The sequence below is a fragment of the Panthera tigris genome, chromosome A1, assembly GCF_018350195.1.
Source record: "Panthera tigris isolate Pti1 chromosome A1, P.tigris_Pti1_mat1.1, whole genome shotgun sequence".
NCBI classification, from domain to species: Eukaryota; Metazoa; Chordata; class Mammalia; order Carnivora; family Felidae; genus Panthera; species Panthera tigris.
In genome coordinates this window covers 116,797,073-116,816,393 of record NC_056660.1, presented here as the reverse complement: position 1 = coordinate 116,816,393, position 19,321 = coordinate 116,797,073, and the positions used below count along the sequence as shown (strand labels likewise).

Here is a 19,321-nt window from a genome sequence, read left to right as displayed (position 1 = left end):
GGGCCTTCTGAACCAGACTGTGCAGCCACATTTGCATGGCTTTGGGCGGAATGTCTGCTACAGAGTTTGAAAGGGATTAGAAATTGGGCCTTCTGTGGACAAGATCTCTCATGTCTTTTCTTTGCAGCCAACAGGAAGGCTGGGTGTGCAGTCACATCTCTGCTAGCCTCGGAGCTGACCAAGGATGATGCCATGACTACTGTTCCTCCTAAGGTTGCCAAGAACAATGAGGGAGTCCCCACAATCCTTGAAGAACCCAAGGAGCTGGTTGGCCGTGCAAGCTAAGCTGGGTCTTATGGCCCCAGCAGCTTTCTTAGTGGAGCCCCAGACTGTCTTGCCCTGCAGCATGTGCCTAAAGGGTCACGGAAATATTCCTCTGGGGTGGCTGCTCCCACTACCTTGACCCTGTCTTACTCTCTGGCCTGCTGCTCTCTGTACATCACACACAGCTTCAGCTGCCTGGAGGCCAGTAGGAAAAGGCAGTGTGGGGAGGCCTGAGCCCAGCCCGCCCTGGCTGTTGTATTACCAAAGCAGGCTCTGTGTTTGCTGCCTTAACCCCAGCGGTCTTCTGTCACTCTGAGGCCTTGTCTCAGACCAGGCCCCACCTGCTTTCTCAACCCCTGCCTTTCCAGTAGGCTTTCACTTTGGTCAATCTTGCTGGGTTCGTGCTTTTCTTTTGTGGTTTCTCTAGCCCTGAGAACAGCATGGGGCTTGTGAACCTTTAGGCCGTATCCCTCGTTTCATCGCTGTCACCTCTGCTCTGCTCTTCCCTCTCCCGGTTACTGTTATTTATTACTAGTGGTGTGACACTGGGAGCCATGCCCAGAGAAGTGGGGAGGCAAACCCCACCCTCCCCAAACCTTCCTGGGAAGGGCCTCCCAAAACAAAAAGGACCTGGACCACTTGATCTGTTCCATGATGGCCTAGGCCAGAGCCTGTGGGCAGGCAGGATATAGAGACATTGTGGGACCTGTCCCCAGCCTGCTGCCATGTTTTATGACCCTGCCTCTGTGAACCCTCTATACCTGCCCCAGGCTACTGAGCCATGGTCTCTCCTCACATCTTCCCCGGAGCTTTGGTGCATCTCCTCTGGAGTATGGGCTTTATTGTGACCATCCCAACACCTCACCCTCTGTCTCCAAGGAAATGGGAGGTGGAGCCTCCTGGCTGAGAAATTGTTTTGCAAATGGATCTATTTTTATATGAGATTTTTTTTTAAGAGAATATCCCTTCCCCCTTTCCCCTCCATAATGTAAGAGATTTTGATGGCAGGTCCTGGTGTCCCTGGGGTTTCTCCCCACAGGCCTCAGTCCTGAACAACACCCTGGACCTCCACCTCCACCCTAAAGCCTTCTGGGCCCTTGAAGTCCAGTGCAGATTTTCTCTCCCATCATCTAGTTCTGGGGCAGGAGGAGCTCTTCTCTGGTAGAGGTGGACCAGGCCTCAGTGATGGGAGCTCTGAGACCACAGAGTTTTTAATAAAAATTTAATATATTTATCAAGCCAAATGTGCAAATGCTAACTGGACACTGGGCAAGTGAGTAGTGTTGCCACACAGCGTCCCCCTGCTCCCTTATGAACAGTGGGCAGGCCAGTCTGTTCAGAGGCCCTAGCTCCAGGAAGCTCAGATTCTCTGGCTCAGGGTGACACTTTGCCCTCCTTTGCTTTTAGCTTCCACCCCCAGGTAGGAGAGAGAATGACACTGCTCAGGCTTGACCCAGAATTAAAGTTGTTGGAGCAAAGGGGGGAACGCAGGAGACCTGAGGCTTCCTACAGGGAGGCCTTCAGGCCAGGAACAAAGGTTCCGTTTGCTACAGCTGTCTGTGTGAAGGGGCAACAGCATCTCCTTTGAGTAGGGGGGAGGCTGCTCCCCTGGGTCCCCTCCTCTTCCCTGCTGACATCTGGGGCTTTGACCCTTTCTTTTTTAATCTACTTTTGCTAAGATGCATTTAATAAAAAATTTAAAAAGACAAAATGCAAACCTGTTTCCCTTGCCTCTTGGGCTTCTGGGATGTCATCACCTCCAGTTTGTTGGGTTTGTTTCCAACTGTTAATAAAGCATTGAAACAGTACTACCTTACCTCCTCCTTTGTGACTTTAAGCTATTTTCCAAATCCCTGGTTGATCTGACAGATCATTGTCAAAAAGCTTAAGGTGCCTAACATGTGCCAGACAGACACCATGCTTAGGCTTCTGCCCTTACATTTGCATCTTACAAAGGAATAGGGCCCCAGTTCTATTTTGGCAGCCTGGTTTGGAACCCTTTTCTTGAACTCGGTTCTAGTTCCTCACCTCCTAGCACCCCCACATGTCAAGAACTACTAGGTCCTGGCAGTACCTGTGTTTCTTTTGCTGAGGGAAGATTCTCCCATCTCCCCTCTTCATGTCTCCCTGCCGCCGCCCCCTCCCCCCCCCCCCACCTTGGTGGCCACAGACCAACCACACTGCAGATTAGAGGAATTTATGTGGGGGAAGAGGGGGACAGAAACCTGAGCCTGCCAGCAGAGGTGAGAAAGCAGAGGTCATGCTCCAGGTGACTTGCAGCTCAGAGCCATACTTGAGCACGCTGTAACCTACACAAAGGAACCTTACAAGCTATGAACAGACCCAGAATAGACAATGAGGGGCTTGAAGAGGACCACAAACCCATTCTGGCAGGCTCTAGAACTAGAAATAAAAGCCTTTTAAATAGCCCTGGAGCCTGGGCCAGCTGCCTCCCGGGTATGGCTGGGGATGTGGGTGTAGGTTGCCTGCCTCCTCCCTCCCACCCCCACCCCCAGAAGCCACGCGTTTCTGTTTCAGAGCTTTACAGGCGCACATACCAATTAGGGGACCAACCACAGCTGCTCACACACACTGCCAATCTACTGCCGTGCCTGGAATAGAACCCAGGCAGCCAGCACCCCGCCCTCTGCAACCCAGCTCTCAGAAACAAAACCCCAATTCCATCTCAGAAACAGTCCACACCACCCTTCCTCCCACACAAGAAGGTCGCCTCCAGATGCTTAGTTGGAAGGCTTGGTTTCCGTGACAACCGACTTCAGGAGCTGGCAAAACACATGACCCGGCTCTGGGAGGATGCGCATAGGAAGCCCACAGACTGCCTCCTTCCACCCTGCAGTTAGGCATGCCTTCCCGGATCCGCCAGATAACCCCAGTGGGTCTGTGTTTGTCATTCCTCTGCACCCTGTCTTCTCTCCTCTGTACTTCCTGCAGAGGACAACCTCCAATTCCCACTGTGTTCCAAGGAGGCGGACTGAGGAAGAGGGGAGGGGAGGAGGGGTGAGAAGTGAATGGAAAAGCAAGGAGAGAGGGAGAAGAGGAACAAGGGAAGATAGTCTGGGTCTACCGACAATCTATCCTGTATACCCACTCTTCAATCCCCTTGACACAGGGCACCCCACACCATCCCCAGCAACAAAGTGATGAACCTTCTACTTTCCTTGGCTTTGCCACAGAGAGTGGGAAGGTGACTTCCAGATGGGTGAACCAAGGCCCAGGCTATATGTAGCCTGCCCTCTTGCACGGTGTTCCCAAAGCCACTAGGCAGCCAGGGTGGAGGGGAGTGGTCAAAGGAGAATCCACCCTCCTAGGAAGGAGCCCACAAAGGCACTGTGGGGTGTTAATTTTAGCAGGGAAGAGGGGGAAACTAAGGAAATGTCCACCACCCGATTTCCAGCTCTGTAGCCGTTGCCAACACAGTCCTCCCCCGCTCTGGAGTCTCCTCTTCTGCCGGGAGACTGGTGCTTAGAACCTTAAGGGAGAGAGAGCCACAAGCATACAATTGCACGCTCAACTGCACAGCGCCATGCAGCGCTCAGAGATCCCCCTCCTCAACAGACCCATAAAACGATTACACACAACGGTATACCGATCCACAAGCGCAATTACAGTCGATTGTATACTGTTACATATGCACAACAGTATTGCAAGCACACACAGCCACATTTGACTGTCACACACACACTCAAGGGCAGCGACACAAAACCAAGATGCAAATACAATAGCCTCGCGATCCCGCCTTTCTTCCAGCATACACCTCTTAGCACTTCATCCACAAATGCTAGGAGCCTCCATCTCTTACACAGAACCGTTCAACCTTTCAGAAGAAACCTTTTAATTTTTTTTTTTCAAAGAAAAAAAGCCATATAAATATTAGAGTATAAAACTTGCGTGAGACACAGGAAGGGGAGTGGGTGGGGAGCTACATGACTATGCGAAGAGAAGCACTTATAGGAGTCAGTACAGGGGACGGGGTCGCTGCAGCGCATGGACACAGCACAAAACACAGCACGGGCCGCTGCAGGTGGATTCAACGACAGATGGCTGCGCGGAGCCCTCCGCCCACCCGCCATCACGGAAAAGCACACCGCACTACACTATTGGCTATTCTACACCAGCCGAAAGAGGGAGGGGGCTCTACACTACTGTAAGGGTTGGGGTGGGGTTCTTGCGCAGCCCCACTGGAGGTACGGGCCTGGGGGAGGGGGTGGGCAGAAGGGGATGGGCAGAGAAAGGTCTATGCACAAGGAGGCACTGGGGGACTTTAACCAGGCTCTGGCCACTAGAGAGCAGACTGGGGGGGGGGGTGGGGGGAGGGGGCTGGGCATTGGCCTTCACGGAGAAGAAATGGCACCTGGCAAGATGAAGGAAGAGAGGCTGGAGGAGTGCAGGGGCCCTGTGGAGAAGCCCGGATCCTAGGCTAAGACTTTCTGTCCACCTGGTCCCTGCTGTAGCTCCATGCCTCCCCAACCCAGGGACCAAGAACCACCTAGCTGGCCCTGCCTCACTGCTAGGGCCACACTGATTCTTCTACCTGTGGCACCTCTGGAGTACCCAGCACCCACAGAGGGCCCTCTGACCTCTCCAGGGGACCTGGTCCCAAACGTCCCCAGACCTTCCTTTGACTATAATGCCAGTTTAAATCCATTGGTGCTAATAGCTCAGCCCAAAGCTCACTGCCTGAGGTGAGTGAGCAAGCCTTGAATGTGGTAAACAAGAGTCCAGCCTGGTACTTGGTTTATGGCTGGAATTGGGGATCTGGCCAGTACCCTGGGGACACAGAGCCTTCTGCAAGATCCTGATAACTGGCAAGTCAAGCTTTGTCCATCCCCTATATCCACACCCTTCCCTTCTTTATCTTACCACCCCATACTGTCTTGGAACATGCAATGAAGTCTCTTGTTTGGAGAGGGGGAAGTCACGGCATGCAGCGGGAACATCAAACAATGAAAAACAGAACAAAAGACTGGTCCCAAGGGCGCTGGGAAGAGGCACGGTAGCAAAGTGCCCTCCCTAAATCCAGCGTCAGTACCATGGCAATGGTGACCATGTCTGCCAAAACTTGAGCTTGGTCTTGGGCTCTGGAAGGAGATGAAGGGACGGGCACCAAACCATGCTTTGGGGGCAGTCTGAGAACTGGAGAGGCCAAGAGGTTATGACGCCCTTCCAACTCTTCAGAACTACGAGCCTTTTTAGGTCACCAGGTACCTCAACACCCCAACCACCTTATTCAAGAAAGAGGAGCTGCTGAGGGGGTGGGGCGACAGGAGCGAGGCAGGGAATTGTGGATGGGCCTGATTGAATTTGGAAGATGGCAAAGTTCAGCTGTAACTAAAGGGGGTGTGATAAATGGTGTCTACACTAACCCCACTACCCCCATGGGCACAGCAATTGACTGGATGGGGGTTCCCAGCAGAACTCCCTTTTGCATATTCAATCCCTTGGGGGCAGAGAGGGGGGTGTTGACTGGGCACTTGTTTCTGTTTCTCAAAGGGAGCATGGCCTGGACCCCTACCAGTATCTGGGGGTGAGCCCTGAAAATATGAGGCCTGGGTACAGATACGGAGAGGCTGGGCTGGTTGGGGAGGGAAGTTGCCCCGTGGCTCTTGGCCTGGCCTCCACGTTACTTCTTCTCTTTTTTGCCTGACTTCTTCTTGTTGCCATTGCCACCGGTGGGGGCCTTGCCATCTCGCTTGGCAGCCGCGTTGGTCAGTGTGGCGTTACTGCCGGGGATGTAGACGTTCTGGCGGTAGTCCGGCACGTGCTGCAGGGTAAACTGGGGCCCGTAGCGGGCACTCAGGCCCATGGTGCCAGCGCCCCCTCCCAGGGTGGAGCCCCCATCAGCAGCTTCTGCAAGAGAGAGAGGAAGGTGAAGAGCTAAACTCTGGGTCCCTCTTTTATAGCACAACCAGTTAATGGGCAGAGCGCCCAGCCCTGACCACAATGAGCCCTGGGAATATCATCTCTATCAAAGGGGGATAAACACCTTTTGATAAATACCCTCTAATACCCTCTAACAAAGAGGCAGAGGTAAGTGGCTCTGGAGTGAGACCAGCTGGGTTTGATTCCTAGCTCTTTTACCTACTAACCAATTGGGGGCAATCCCTATGTCTCCTGATCTATGAAAAGGGGTAAAAATAACAACTACCTCTTCTGGTTTGGGTGAAGACTAACCAAGATTATGTAGGGCCTGAAACATGCTGTTATTTTTCAGGGCATAAATAAAAGCTCTCCAGTCCTTGCCCTAACCCTTCTCACGGGAGCCTCTCTGGTCTCCACACTAGACTGTGGTCTCCTGGGGGGCTCCAACTAGGGCCTGTGTGTCCTCCTATCCTTCACCAGCCGGTGCCCACAGAGTGGGAGCACTCAGCAGTTCTGTTGTTAGCAGGGGGTCAGGGGGCTTTGCAGGTATTCATTTCATAACAGCGACAGGAGTTGACTAGTGTCAACTATTCTGTGCCAAGTACTCTGCTAGATACTGCACGTGCATGATGGCTTTCACCTCAATGAGACAACCCAGTGAGGTATGGTATTTATCCTTACTTTATATATGAGGAAAGCAAGGCTCAGAGAAGGTAAAAGACTAACTCAAAGCCACACCAGCCATCACAGGTTAAAGCAGGGGTGGCTAAGTGTATCTCAACATATACTGTAGAGAGAGTCACCACTACCACCATCAAGTTGGATCTTATCACTCTGAGGATAATATAGGAGGAGGACAGAAGACAAAATGAGCCATGTTCTAGGAGGCTAAAAAGATGATTCCGGGACCAGATATCTATTATTTCTCTTTTGGATTTCAAATTTTTATTTAAATTCTTGTTAGTTAACATATATGGTTAACATTAGTTTCAGGTGTAGAATTTAGGGATTCATCACTGACCTGTAACACCCAGTGGTCATCACAAGTATCCTCCTTAATACCCATCACCCACTTGGCCCATTCTCTGCGACCAGGTATCTTAGGTACAAGGTAGACAGAGGTTCACAGTATCAGAGCTATGGAACATCAGACAACACCCCAAGCCCAACTTCCTACTGTATACAAGAAAAAACGGGGTCTAGAGAAGTATTCTGGCTCTAGCTTAGCATCACCCTGAGAGCTTGTTAGAAATGGAGACTTGGAATCTGCATTTTAACAAGATTTCCAAGTGATTTTTAGGCACACTGAAGGTAGAAAAGCACAGGATCACTTATCCCATTGGGTTTTTGTGAGGCTCAAATGAGACAGTGCTTCATGAGTCCACAGGCACTTGGTAAGGGCTCACTCAGTGTTGGGTGCAGCGCTCACATCATCACCACCATACAGTGTGTGTTGTTACTTCTACTCTACATGCTCCCTGGGTGCAGCAAGGAAAACCAGGAATTTCCCGGACTCAGCCTGAGTTCACAAGGGCTCCTGCTGGAGTCCTCTGGCAGTGGGAGGGTTAAAGCCCCTGGAATTCCCAGCCAAGCCCCAGCCCAGCTGACAAGAGTTCTCCTCCCAGCCTCCCTTTACTCTACGCTAGACCCTGGGAGTGGGTAGAGAGGGTGACTAAAGCCGGAGAGGCTGACTAATCCTGGGACACTAACCAGGGATTGAGAAATAGACAGGAACTATTTTAAAAACCAGCCCAAGAGGGGGAAGGGCACAGGAGAAGGGAACAGAGAGAAAAGCCTTGGGTCTTTCTGCCTCCTCACTCCAATGCTCGGGTTTCTACAATCTCCATTTCAAGTCCCAAATCCCGGGATTTGAGGGCTTTGGGGTGTGTGTGAAAGGCTGGGTGGGAGGGAGCAGCTGCCCACTTCCTTCTCTCTTTCCCCAGACTGCTCCCCTCCCCCAGCCCTTTCATTCCATTGACTTTTTCAACGTTTTCCCTAATTAACTCCAGGATGGAGCCAAGCTTACCCTTCCCTTCAGCATACCCTCTTCCAGCCTGGGAATGAAGGGGTGGGGGTAGGGGCCTAGATTCTGCTTCAAAGAGCTAGGATTCCAGAGTGATTTAGGGGCTAAACGGGAGACTTCAGAGGCGCCAGAGAGGGAGAGAGAGGGGGACACACACATACATACATACACATATACACATAACACACACACACACGCATGCACACGCATGTGTGTGCACGCAGAAATGGGGAGAACCAGGGAGAAGGGAGGTAGAAACAGAAGGGCACAAAGGGCTTGAGTTGGTAACTGGAGGCAAAGCCCACCCACATCCCACCGGCATCCCAGATCTCTAAGGAGCACCCCAAGGAAGTGGAAATGACAAAGCCAGTTCTTGCCACCTCCCACCAGAAGCACAGGCCTGATGCTGGCCCAGGCTCTGTGGGGGACTTTGAGGTTGGGCTGGACCAGGAGAGAGAAGATGTGCAAATCCAGGGCATAACAGAAAAAGGCTGACACTAGAGTTCCTTCTGTTTAGCGCTGTCACTAAGAAAGCTGGGTGACCCTGGCAGAGGCCCTGCACAACTCAGGCCTCCATTTCCCCATCTGTAGGTCTGAGGGTGGAGATGGTGGATTGCAGCCTCTGACCTTCTGTAGAATCAATTCTTCATCGGTGCCTCCTTCTACCTCCCCCCAGCACACAGTGAGCAGGGATCAAGATCTTTTCCATTCTATAGAGAAACATTCTTTAAAAAGCAGCCAGAAAGGGGTGACTGGCTGGCTCAGTCAATAGAGCATGAAACTCTTGAAATCAGGGTTATGAGTCCGAGCCCCACGTTGGGTGTAGAGATTACTTAAAAATAAAATCTGGAGCACCTGATGGTGGCTCAGCTGAACTCTTAATTTCACCTTAGGTCAAGATCTCACGGTTTGTGGAATAAAGCCCCATGTGGGGCTCTGTGCTGACAGTGTGGAGCCTGCTGGAGATTCTCTCTCTCTCCCTCTTTCCCTCTCTCTCTGCCTCTCCCCTACTCATGCTCTCTCTCAAAATAAATAAATATTTAATAAACAAAAATAATAAAAATTAAAAATTAAATCTTAGGAAAAAAAAAAAGGCATTAAGAAAGAACCTAGGCAAACTCTGGCCTAAAGGGTAAAGGTCACTGGCCTCCTCTCCAGCTCCTGGCCTCACAGCCTCCCTTCCCACCCTAGCTCAGGGCTGAGACAGCACCTCCAGACAGGGAGGCCTGGTCAAGCTAATCCAGAGTCAGTTGAACCGCAAATCAGAACCTCCTTGAGAGCACACTTCCCCCCAAGTGTTTATTTAAAGTGCCTCCCAAGTGTACTTACTTTCCTTCTTACTTACTTCCCCTCAGCAGCCCCTTAGCCAGGCTGGGCTGGACTCCAGGAACCTCTCTGGCTTCAGGGCAGAGAAGCGGGTGTGAAAGTGGGAGTAGAGCCTGACCCTGCCACTTCAACCCTCTGGATCATTCCCCAAGGCCCTAGCCTACACTCAGGTCAGATGCTGTGTGGGCCAGAGGGGTGGAGCCCTGACAAGGGAGGGGACCCTGGGGGGTTTTAGGCCATAAATACTGATTCCATTTCTGTTTCTTAAATCTGGATTTAGGCCAAAAGCCTCCTTCCTTCATGTAATGCTAAAACCCACAACAGTTAAATATACCTGTCTGCCTACTTCCCTCAAGAACCTGACTTGGTATCTCCTAGAGCCACCCACCTGCCTCTTTCATACTCAGTATCTGGCCCCTCCAGAAGTACAATCCCCTGCCCACCCCAGACCTGGGCCAGTTCTGTCCCGGAAGGCTTGCTGCCCTGGTCACTTTCCCCTTCCTCTCCCCCTTCACGTGAACTACCACAGGCCTGGCTTCACTTAACCTCACAGACATCTGGGAGAGGCATGCCAAATTTAACAAATAAAATGCAGAATACTCCCAATTAAATCTGAACTTCAGATAAACAATGAGCAGGTTTTTTTCTAATATAGTATGTCCCAATACTCATGTTTGGGACCTACTTATGCTAAAATATTATTTGTTGTTCACGTGAAGTTAAAATTAACCAAGCTTCCTGTGTTTTATCTGGCACCTCTAGTCTGGGAGAATAAAGCAAGACAGTAAGAGGAGTTTAGCCTCTACACCTATTCAGCTAAAAGGGAAACGTAGGCTGCATCTAAAGGCAGACATGGTCACTGCAAAAGCAAACGCGTGAACTTGAGAGTCAGACTGGGTTAGAATCCCCAATCTGCATCTCAAAATGGGGACCTTGGAGCAAGGGATTTCTCAGTTTTCTCATCTGTCAGATGTAAGTAATCACAGACCTGCTTTGCAGAGCTGGTTAAGAGGATGAATTGATGTGAGGCCTAGCATGCACCCAGGACAGAACATAGGTATGATTTGAAAGTTATTGTTCTGATTTTACCGGGTTCTGTCCCAGCCCTCCACACGTGCTACAGGCCAGACAGAGGATTTCACTGCACTAAGTAAGCCCAGGGTCTAACGCCCTGACAGCCTTCATAGGAAGCCCAAGATGTGCTGCTCCTAAAACTAGTCCTTATGAACAGGCATTATTCTCAATCTGCCTTTTATGGGTCAAACAAGATAAGAGGTAATCAATTTTGGCCACTACCTATTGTGCCTTACTCTGTCATCCCCATGCTAAGGCCTTGCATTGGGCCCTCACAACACCAGCAAGATCTGTTCTAGTTCTCATGTGATAGTCACTGAAAGTGAAGCCCAGAGGGGCTTCCTTGAGGACTCATGGCTAAGTGTGGGTGCTGAGATTTGAGTCCAGGTTGGTCTGCCTCCAAAGCTTGTGCTCTTAAGTACTAACATCATTCTGTTTTTCTGTTTGCCCTACTCAGGACCCTTCTGACTGTTCAGGGACAAAAACCATTGGCTGAATCTCTGTTGCATGTGAAGTTCTGTTAGCCTTCTAGGAAAATCAAAATCCTGCTCTGGAGGTGGGGCAACAACAAAGGGAAGGGGTCTCACATATCCAAATGTGTTCTCTGTGCTGGGAGTATCCACGCCCACAACCATGGAGGGAAGGGCCTGTACGTCACAGGTCCAGTACTTTGTGCTTTGTGTTATCATCTCATTTAATCCTCACAACAACGCTTTGAGGCCACTGTCTCCATTTTCTTGGCTTAAGAAGCTGATACTTGTCAAGATTAAGCAAAATGATCAAATTCACAAAGATAATAAATGACAGAAGTAGGATCCGACCCATGCGGTCCCCTTCTGGAGCTGGACTCTTAACGTCACTCCCTCTATTCCCTCAATAAATCTTTCCTTTCTCACTCTTTTCTAGGCATCCCAGGAAGTCTGAACCTGTTTCTCAACCTGGGTTTTTGTCCAGGAATTATGAGTCCTCTCAGGGACTCCGAGAAAGATCCAGAGAAACCATGCAGGTTGATAGCCAGTCTTAAGGCAGATGGCTGTGGGATTCCCCCCAGAACCCCAGGTCCCCCATCCCCACACACACAGTGGCACAACTTACCACTGGCAGAGGCCAAGATCATGGCTTGAAGCATCTCTGTGTCAAACTGGTTGTTGGGCCAAGTGCCGGTTTCATCGCCATTTTGGGAGCTGAGGAGAGAGTGGGATGGTGAATACAGTCTCCCAGGCCAGCCTAGTTCACGCCTCTCCCGTCCTCTCCTAGAGCTCCCAGATCTAGTAACCTATATCTCCATCCCATGCCCAAAGATGGCCTGTAGGATTATAACATGTAATGTTTGCAAATACTTTGAAAAAAATCCCTTTGCCTAGCATACTTGCTTGCCTTGCACCATCTATAGAAATCAAACCTTTTCTGAGGCACTTCCCTAATTCCTCAAGCTCCCTCTCACAGCAAATCTGGTGTTCCCTAGACTGCCAGTTCCCAACTTCTACCTTGCTAAGATGAATAAAATTTGTCAGAGGGATTCCTAAGCAACTCCCCCCAGCGCAGCCCAGGTGCCTCCCCCAGGCAGCTCAGGTCGCATGGCTCCTGCTGCTATACCTGTCTACACCATCTGTAGAAGATGGTGTCTGCGCCCCTCCTGCTGAAGTACCTAATTAAAACCTTTGGACACTCTAAGCATTGAGAAAAACACGAAGTGATTGATGATTGTTAAAAACACTAACTTATAAATGACCTGAAGAAATTCCAGCTCAACTCAGATTTTTCCCACAGTGAGTATTTCCATGTTTTTTGGAATTCTGAAATATCATATTATTTCTGTTTTTGAGGGAAGGAAGAGCCACCCTGACACACACACCATTAGGTGACCCTTGGCACCACCTGGAACACCAAAGTTCATCAATAAGTATTTCTTGCTTGAATGAATGGGGGGAAAACACACGAAGAGAGTGAGGTTACCATAGGGAAGGATCTGGCACCAGGGTAAGGGCTGCAGGGCAGGCCTTGGAAGCATGAGAGGGAGACAGAGAGAGCAAGAGCATGATCGTGTTGGTGTATTCTGTCATGGTGGGTGAGCACAGCCAAGAAATGCTTTACAATTTTTCCAAGTTCTGTCCCTGCTTACGGTTTCCCCTGATCTGGGATTCTCCATCCTCAGGTAGGTGGACTTAGTCTAAGGCTTGGCCAGAGTGCAGCTGCTCTATGTGTCCTCTATACCCTCACATCAGACAGGGTTGAAGGGAAAGTAGGAGCCTCATTTCTCTCTCAGAGTGACAACAGTTGGAATTCTGTGTCCATTTATTCAACCAACATTTACTGACCAATTACTGTGTGCCAGACAATGGGCAAGATACTGGGGTTATAGTTGTGAACGTGACTGACATAGTCTCTGTGATGCTCATGGTCTATATACTGAGAGGCTGACATTAAATAATCACACAATTATTTAATGGTAACTGTGACAAGAGCCATGGGGGCAAAGAGCAGGGTGTATAAGGGAGTCTTGATTTAGTAAGGGCTAGGGAGCTCAATCAGTCCAAGCTTCCCTGAGGAAAAGGGAAATTAGAAGACAGGGAATTCACATCTGAATAAATTTCCAGGTAATCTGTAAGACAATTCCATATAAACAAAGGTAGGAGGAATGACAGAAAATCACCACCTTGTAACCACCAATCACTGGTGAATATTAAAATATTAAAACTGAAAGGTTGCTGCACAGTCTCAAATATCACACACAGAGTACTTATTAATCACAAATATTTTAAAATATATTTGTAATGGAGAGATCTGAAGATACCACTTTAACTAAGTGAACAAAGTGAGTATCCCTGATAGCTGAACAAAATGACATGTAATGATTCCTGACGTAATGCTGTGGGAGGTGTACAATGTCACCCAGTCAGTATTCCTACCAAAATCATTGTTAACCTGATTTCACTGTGAGAAAATGATAAGCAAATCCAGATCATGGGACATTTTATTTATTTATTTGTAAGTGTTTATTTTTGAGACAGAGGGAGAGAGGGACAGATAGATAGAGGAGGACAGAGGATTCAAAGTGGGTTTGGTGCTGACACCATGAGTTCATGACCTAAGTTGAAGTCAGATGCTCAACCAACTGAGCTACCCAGGAGCCCCAGATTGTGGGACATTTTAAAAGACAACTGGCTTGGACTCTAAAAAATGTCCATGTCATTAAAACAGACAGACAAAAAAAGTAAGGAGACTGTTCTACATTAAAGGAGACGAAAGCAATAGGGCAAGCAAAGGTAATTCATGCTCCTTGATTGAATCCCAAATTGAAAAAAAAACAAAAAACAAAAACATCAGGGGTGCCTGACTGGCTCAGTTGGTAGACCATGCAACTCTTGATATTAGGATCATGAGTTCAAGCCCCACATTGGGTATAGAGCTTGCTTTAAAAAAAAAAAAAAAAAACCAAACAAATTAAAAGAACATTTGGAGAACATTTATGAAAATCTGCCAGTGGACTACATGTTATTACACTACTGTTAAATTTCCCAAACGTGATCATTCTTGTATGGTTTGTATGAGAATGTTACTGTTATTAGGAGGTGTATACTAAAGTTTTTCAAATACTACAACGTCTGCAACTCTCAAATATTCAGAAAAAAAAGTGTAGTATGTGTGTGGAAAGAGAGAGAGAGAGAGAAAAATGCAAAATACAAACAACTGATTAATCTAGGTAAAAACAGTATGTCTGAGTTCATCACACTATTTCGACAAGTGAACTTTTTGACAAGCTTGAAACATCTCAAAGTAAAATGTTGAGAAGTAAAATGAAGTATCTAGGAGAAAGTATTGTGTTGTGGGAGAGAGCTTTCCAGGCAGAGTGAGGAACGTGCCCCAAGCCTCTGAGGCTGGGAAATGCTTGGCCAGTTCAGTGGACTAAGGGCAGCCAGTGTGGCTATCCCAAGGGGAGATGGTGTCAGGGGCTGAGGTTGTAAAATGGACACTAAAAACTTTGGTCTCATCCTAAGAGCTCTGAGAAGTCACTGAGGTGTTTAAAGGGAGGGGGGTGTCATGATGGGATTTAAGAATTTAAAGACTGCTTTTGCTCCTGGGAGAGGACTAAGGGTGAAGGGTCCCTCTAGGAGGACAGGAGCCCAGTGCTGCGGCCTCAGCCACCTCTGTCTCCGTGGGAATCCAGGGGTCTTTACTTGCAGTCCTGCTGTCACTGGACGTGCTGGAAGGCAGAGGCCTCAGGCAGATGGGCTCATGCCTAGAGGAGAAGCCTAACTGGGATAGAGTGGGGAGAAGAGTTGTCATGGAGGGGAAGCAGAGAGAAGGGCTCCAGGGGAGACAAGAGGGTCAGATACCTGGTTAGGGGGATGCCCAGTGGAGACTGGGGAGTGGTGCTGAGGGAACAGAGGTGAGTGGAGAGGTAGGCCTGGAACCATAATGGGCTGGGCTATAAGGAGGATTCTTGGGCAATGGTTGAAGGCTGGAGGCTAAATGGATGGGCAGGTTGCCAGATCTTTGACTTCTTTCTGAACAATTTGCTGAGAGCTTCCTATTCTCTGGAAGAGAATATATTTATGTTCTTCCTATATATATATGTGTATGTGTGTGTGTGTGTGTGTGTGTGTGTGTGTGTGTGTGTGTGTGTGTGTATAGCCAAATTAAGCCTCAGAACCACCTGCAGGTAAGTGTTATTATGATTATCCCTATTTTTCAGTAGATGAATCCAGGGCTCAGAGAGGTTAAGAGACTCCCAAATTCTCACAGCCAATAACTGGCAGAGCTATGGCCTGAAAGAGGCCTAATGTGAATCTGAAGCCTATGTTCTTATACATGACACCACACTGGACTTCAGCAGAGAGGCAGCAATGGGGATAGGAGACTCTTCCAGGATTTAGGAGATGTTGAACAATAAAAGTAGAGGGGATTGACTATCTCTAATTCACCATTTTCCAAGCATCCACTATGTGTCAGTGACTATGGTAAACCCTGAGATATAAAAGCTGATAGAGTTTTGCCGTAAGGAGTTTGTATTCTGGTGCACTGGATGGGTGTGTGAGGGAACATCCCAGAAGATGGGCTATGGAAAAATGCTCCCTGCAGCATGATCAAAAAAAAAAGAAAAGTCTGGGAAAGTCACCTCTAACAACAGCCTGGATTTAACTATGTTAAAATATAAACACGTCTGAATTTTTTTAAGGTAGTAAAAGCCTGTCAGCCTTTTAAAATATACATTATATGTCCATATAAGGGGCTGTTACGCAACAATTAACTTTGAATTTGTTTTTTGTTTTTTTTTTTTACTGACATGGGAAAATTGTGGTATACTGCAAAGAGAACAGATACAGGTGGATCTTCTGTTCCAGCTCTCTCTCTGCCCTGCCCCAACTCACACTCATGCTCTCTCAAAATAAACAAACATTAAGAAAATAATATAATAAAATACACATGTGAAAATATTAAAGAGCTTAAGAGATTTGAAACACTCAAATACAAAATGTGGGTCTTAATTTGGATAAGCATGCAAATGAATTACCAGAGAGAGACATATAACGGGAAGTGTCAATACAGACTAGATATTTGATGATACTAGTTTATTAATATATTACTTAGTATTAATATATTATTAGTTTATTGATATTATTGTTAATGCTTCTGTATGTAAAAGAATTGTCTGTTTAAGACCATGAAGAGTCAGATGACATTATATGATGGCTGAGATTTGTTTCACAGTAATTCACGGGGGTAACAGGGTGGAGACTGAAGTGAAACAACGTAGGGCATTAGGTGAAGCTGAACAGTGGGATCATAGAGGTTCATTATACCGTTCTACTTTTGTACAAATTTGAAAATTTCATATTCAAAAAATTTTAATGGGGGTTTCTCTGGGTTGTGAAATTCGAGTCCTTTTTCTTTTAAAAATTTTTCTCTATTTCCCCATGCTTCTACAATGAACATGTATTATTTTATAAGCAAAAGAAAAAACCAAAACTCAAAACTAAGTTGCTATTTGTCTGCTGAATGGCTGCCTCAACTGAGGGAGAGCAGGGATAGTGTTTCTCAGAGGAGGGGGATGGAAGGGTAGTGTGGAGCCATCAAAGGAGAACAGAGTGGAGACCAGGACAAGCTAAATGGAGACTCTCACTGTGCAGAGACTGGGAACAGCTGCAGGGTGGAGCCTGTGTTACTGTGTGAGAAGGGACAAGTGGCTTGCTGGGTTCGGAGCTTGAGATAACAGCTGTTGAGATAAGAAGCCAAAAAGATGACTTGAGACGGGACAGTGGCTGGGAGGAGGAGCACCTGGCAGGCAGGGACTTCAGAACATGTCTTTCCCCCTTTTGTCTGGGCAATGTGACCCAGTGCTGACTTGAACTTGAACTAGGTTCATCTCAACACTAACCCTGCTGTGCATGGTGTGCCAGTAGCCAAGATGGTGCAGTGGAGGGGAGTGGAGCAGAGAAGCAGTGGAGGGCTGGAGCCAGAGTTAGACTGGATAAATCTCCTTTCTTCATCCTTCCACTCAGATTTACTCATCATAACAACAGCAAAGACAAAGTACCCTGTCAGTCTGTTGATCTTGAGAGGCCTAACCACAAGGCCTGTGTGGAGGCTCTTCCCTCTCTCCTTGAGCTGGTTAATTTGAAACCCTTCAGATTTCAGCACAATCTCCTTTCCTCCTAGAGGTCCCCTTGCTCCCTTACCAGGGCAAATCCCTACTGTAGGCCCTCACCACCAGGTAGTGCACTTTATAGCACTTACAATAGCTGTGATCTTACATTTACTTTGGTATTTAGTTAATATTTGCTTTACTCAACACATGGTAAGCTCCTTATGGGCAGGGAGCAGGCCTATTTTGTCATCTCCTACCTCTAAAACACCACCTGGCCTACAGTAGGTGCTTACTAACTATGGAATAAATGAAGGAGAAAAGGTATAGTTGTTGGATTGGGCCCTTAATGTTTATTTCACCTGGGCCATTTTGGAACTACATCAGAAATGTCTGTCCATCCCCCTCAACTTAACTAAGGAAGGGAACCTTCCCTTACATCTCCCCAAGAGCTCCTATATTTCAGGCCACCAAGTCTTTCATTTGATGACAAAGGACTTGAGGCAGGGGTACGGTGCTCAACCCAGAGGGGACAACAGAAGCAATCTGTGGGACTTCCAGGTTCAGCACTGAATTCTGCTTCAGGGCCAGTATACAGTCTGCAGCAGAGGTGGGTAAAGGGGACACAATTTGCCCAGTACCTCTCATCACCTCAGCTCAAATGTCACTTCTTCTTGGAGGCTTTCTCTACCCTTCCCCCCACGATTACACTCATATGACCCTCTTTTTCTGAGAACTTGCTATGATTTCTAACTAGACATTTTTTATTGCAATTTGTTGTCTCACCTGCTAGCCTGGAAGTCTATGAGCTCAAAGATCATGTCTGCTTGTTCATTCTTACAGGACAGTGTTTAGAACATGGCCTGGTTCATAGTAGATGCCCAATAAGTAGGTGATGCGTGAATGAATACATGAATAAACATATGAATGACCTAATGGATAAGCTATACAGAAAGGCTGGCAAGGCCACTGGAGAAAAAGGAGACAGATGGGGTCAAGGGAGGGGCAAAGAGACAGATGGGGTCAAGGGAGGGGCAAAGACAGTCCAAACCAACTGTTTTTCTGCCTTCTGAAGGCCTTCTAGGAAGCATCTTGAGTTCCTCATACATGTGCAGGACTGCACATGCCAAGGAGGTGGAGTCTCTACCTCCCTGGCATGTGCTGAGGTCTCCTGGATTCTTGTGGCAGTGAACACTCACCAACTATAACATGTGGGAAAATGTGGGCAGCAAGTGCCTGACCATCAAGGAGGCAGAGGAAGGTGACCTAAGCTCTGCCCTTTCTCTCTCCTGGGTTCCTTGGACTCCTCTAGGCTCCTGACTTCTAACAGGGAGAACTGGCCCAAAGCCCACCCCACTTCCCTCAGACCAACTAAAGATCTTTCTGCTTTTTCCTTCCCCACCACCCGCAGGAGGTTCCTGTCTCAGCAGGAATTCATACTCAACTGAAATGAACAGCTGGGACAGCCTGGATAGAGGAGTATGTGGTGGTGAGCACTGATCAAAGACTCTGTATGTGAGGGACAGGGACAGGGACAGGGAGAGAGTTGTGGGCGGGAGGTGAGGGGATGTGTGTGCTGGCTTGCCCACAAGTACAAAAAAATGAGAGACAGAGACAAAGAGTAGGAGACAGGATAAAAGGGAAACAGAGAGAAACAAAGAGTAACAGGAAGAGATTCAGCAATGCAGACACAGACTACACACTTAGAAATACAGAAACAGACACACACAAAGACAAGGAAAAAGACATAGGCTGAGAACAAAGAGGAAAGCAGAAATAGCAAGAGGTTGAGAAACCAAGAGACTAGAGACAGAGGAACATAAGGACACTAGGAAAGAGGAAAAGAAAAGAGTTCAAGGAAAGAGACTGGGAGGCAGAAACAGACAGAAAAGAAACAGAGACTGAGACTAAGGAAGAGTCATATTTATTCATTAATTCCACATTTATTGAGCACCCAAGATGGCAGGTGCAGTGCAAGGCACAGATCAGGGCAAGTAGACACAAACGGCAGGGACCAAGATGCAGCAATAAAGACAGAAACTAAGAGACAGAAAGAGAGTGAGAGGCAAAGACCACAAACTGAGATAAGAGACTGAGGGAAGGCCAAAGCAGTAAGAAAGAGTGGCAGAGAAAAGGCCTGCAGGTAGGGAGGGCAGGACCAGTTTCAG

At 48.0% G+C, this 19,321-nt stretch overlaps 2 protein-coding genes across 22 annotated transcripts in view; one reads left to right on the top strand and one right to left on the bottom strand.

Moving 5' to 3' along the window:
- The window catches only part of DIAPH1 (diaphanous related formin 1), a 104,359-nt gene extending 102,287 nt beyond the window's left edge, over nucleotides 1–2,072 (top strand). For all 3 annotated transcript variants that reach the window (XM_007077911.2, XM_015535616.2, XM_042985889.1), the window contains one exon: nucleotides 128–2,072. In XM_007077911.2, the coding sequence (XP_007077973.2) occupies nucleotides 128–285 (158 nt within the window). In that variant the 3' untranslated portion in view covers nucleotides 286–2,072. The remainder of the gene's footprint in view (nucleotides 1–127) is intronic.
- Nucleotides 2,073–4,096: 2,024 nt separating this feature from the next.
- The window catches only part of LOC102960606 (protocadherin gamma-C5), a 136,740-nt gene continuing 121,515 nt past the window's right edge, over nucleotides 4,097–19,321 (bottom strand). For all 19 annotated transcript variants that reach the window (XM_042985656.1, XM_042985692.1, XM_042985831.1 and 16 more), the window contains 2 exons: nucleotides 11,663–11,751; nucleotides 4,097–6,132 (listed from right to left, as the gene is read on the bottom strand). In XM_042985656.1, the coding sequence (XP_042841590.1) occupies nucleotides 5,906–6,132; nucleotides 11,663–11,751 (316 nt within the window). In that variant the 3' untranslated portion in view covers nucleotides 4,097–5,905. The remainder of the gene's footprint in view (nucleotides 6,133–11,662; nucleotides 11,752–19,321) is intronic.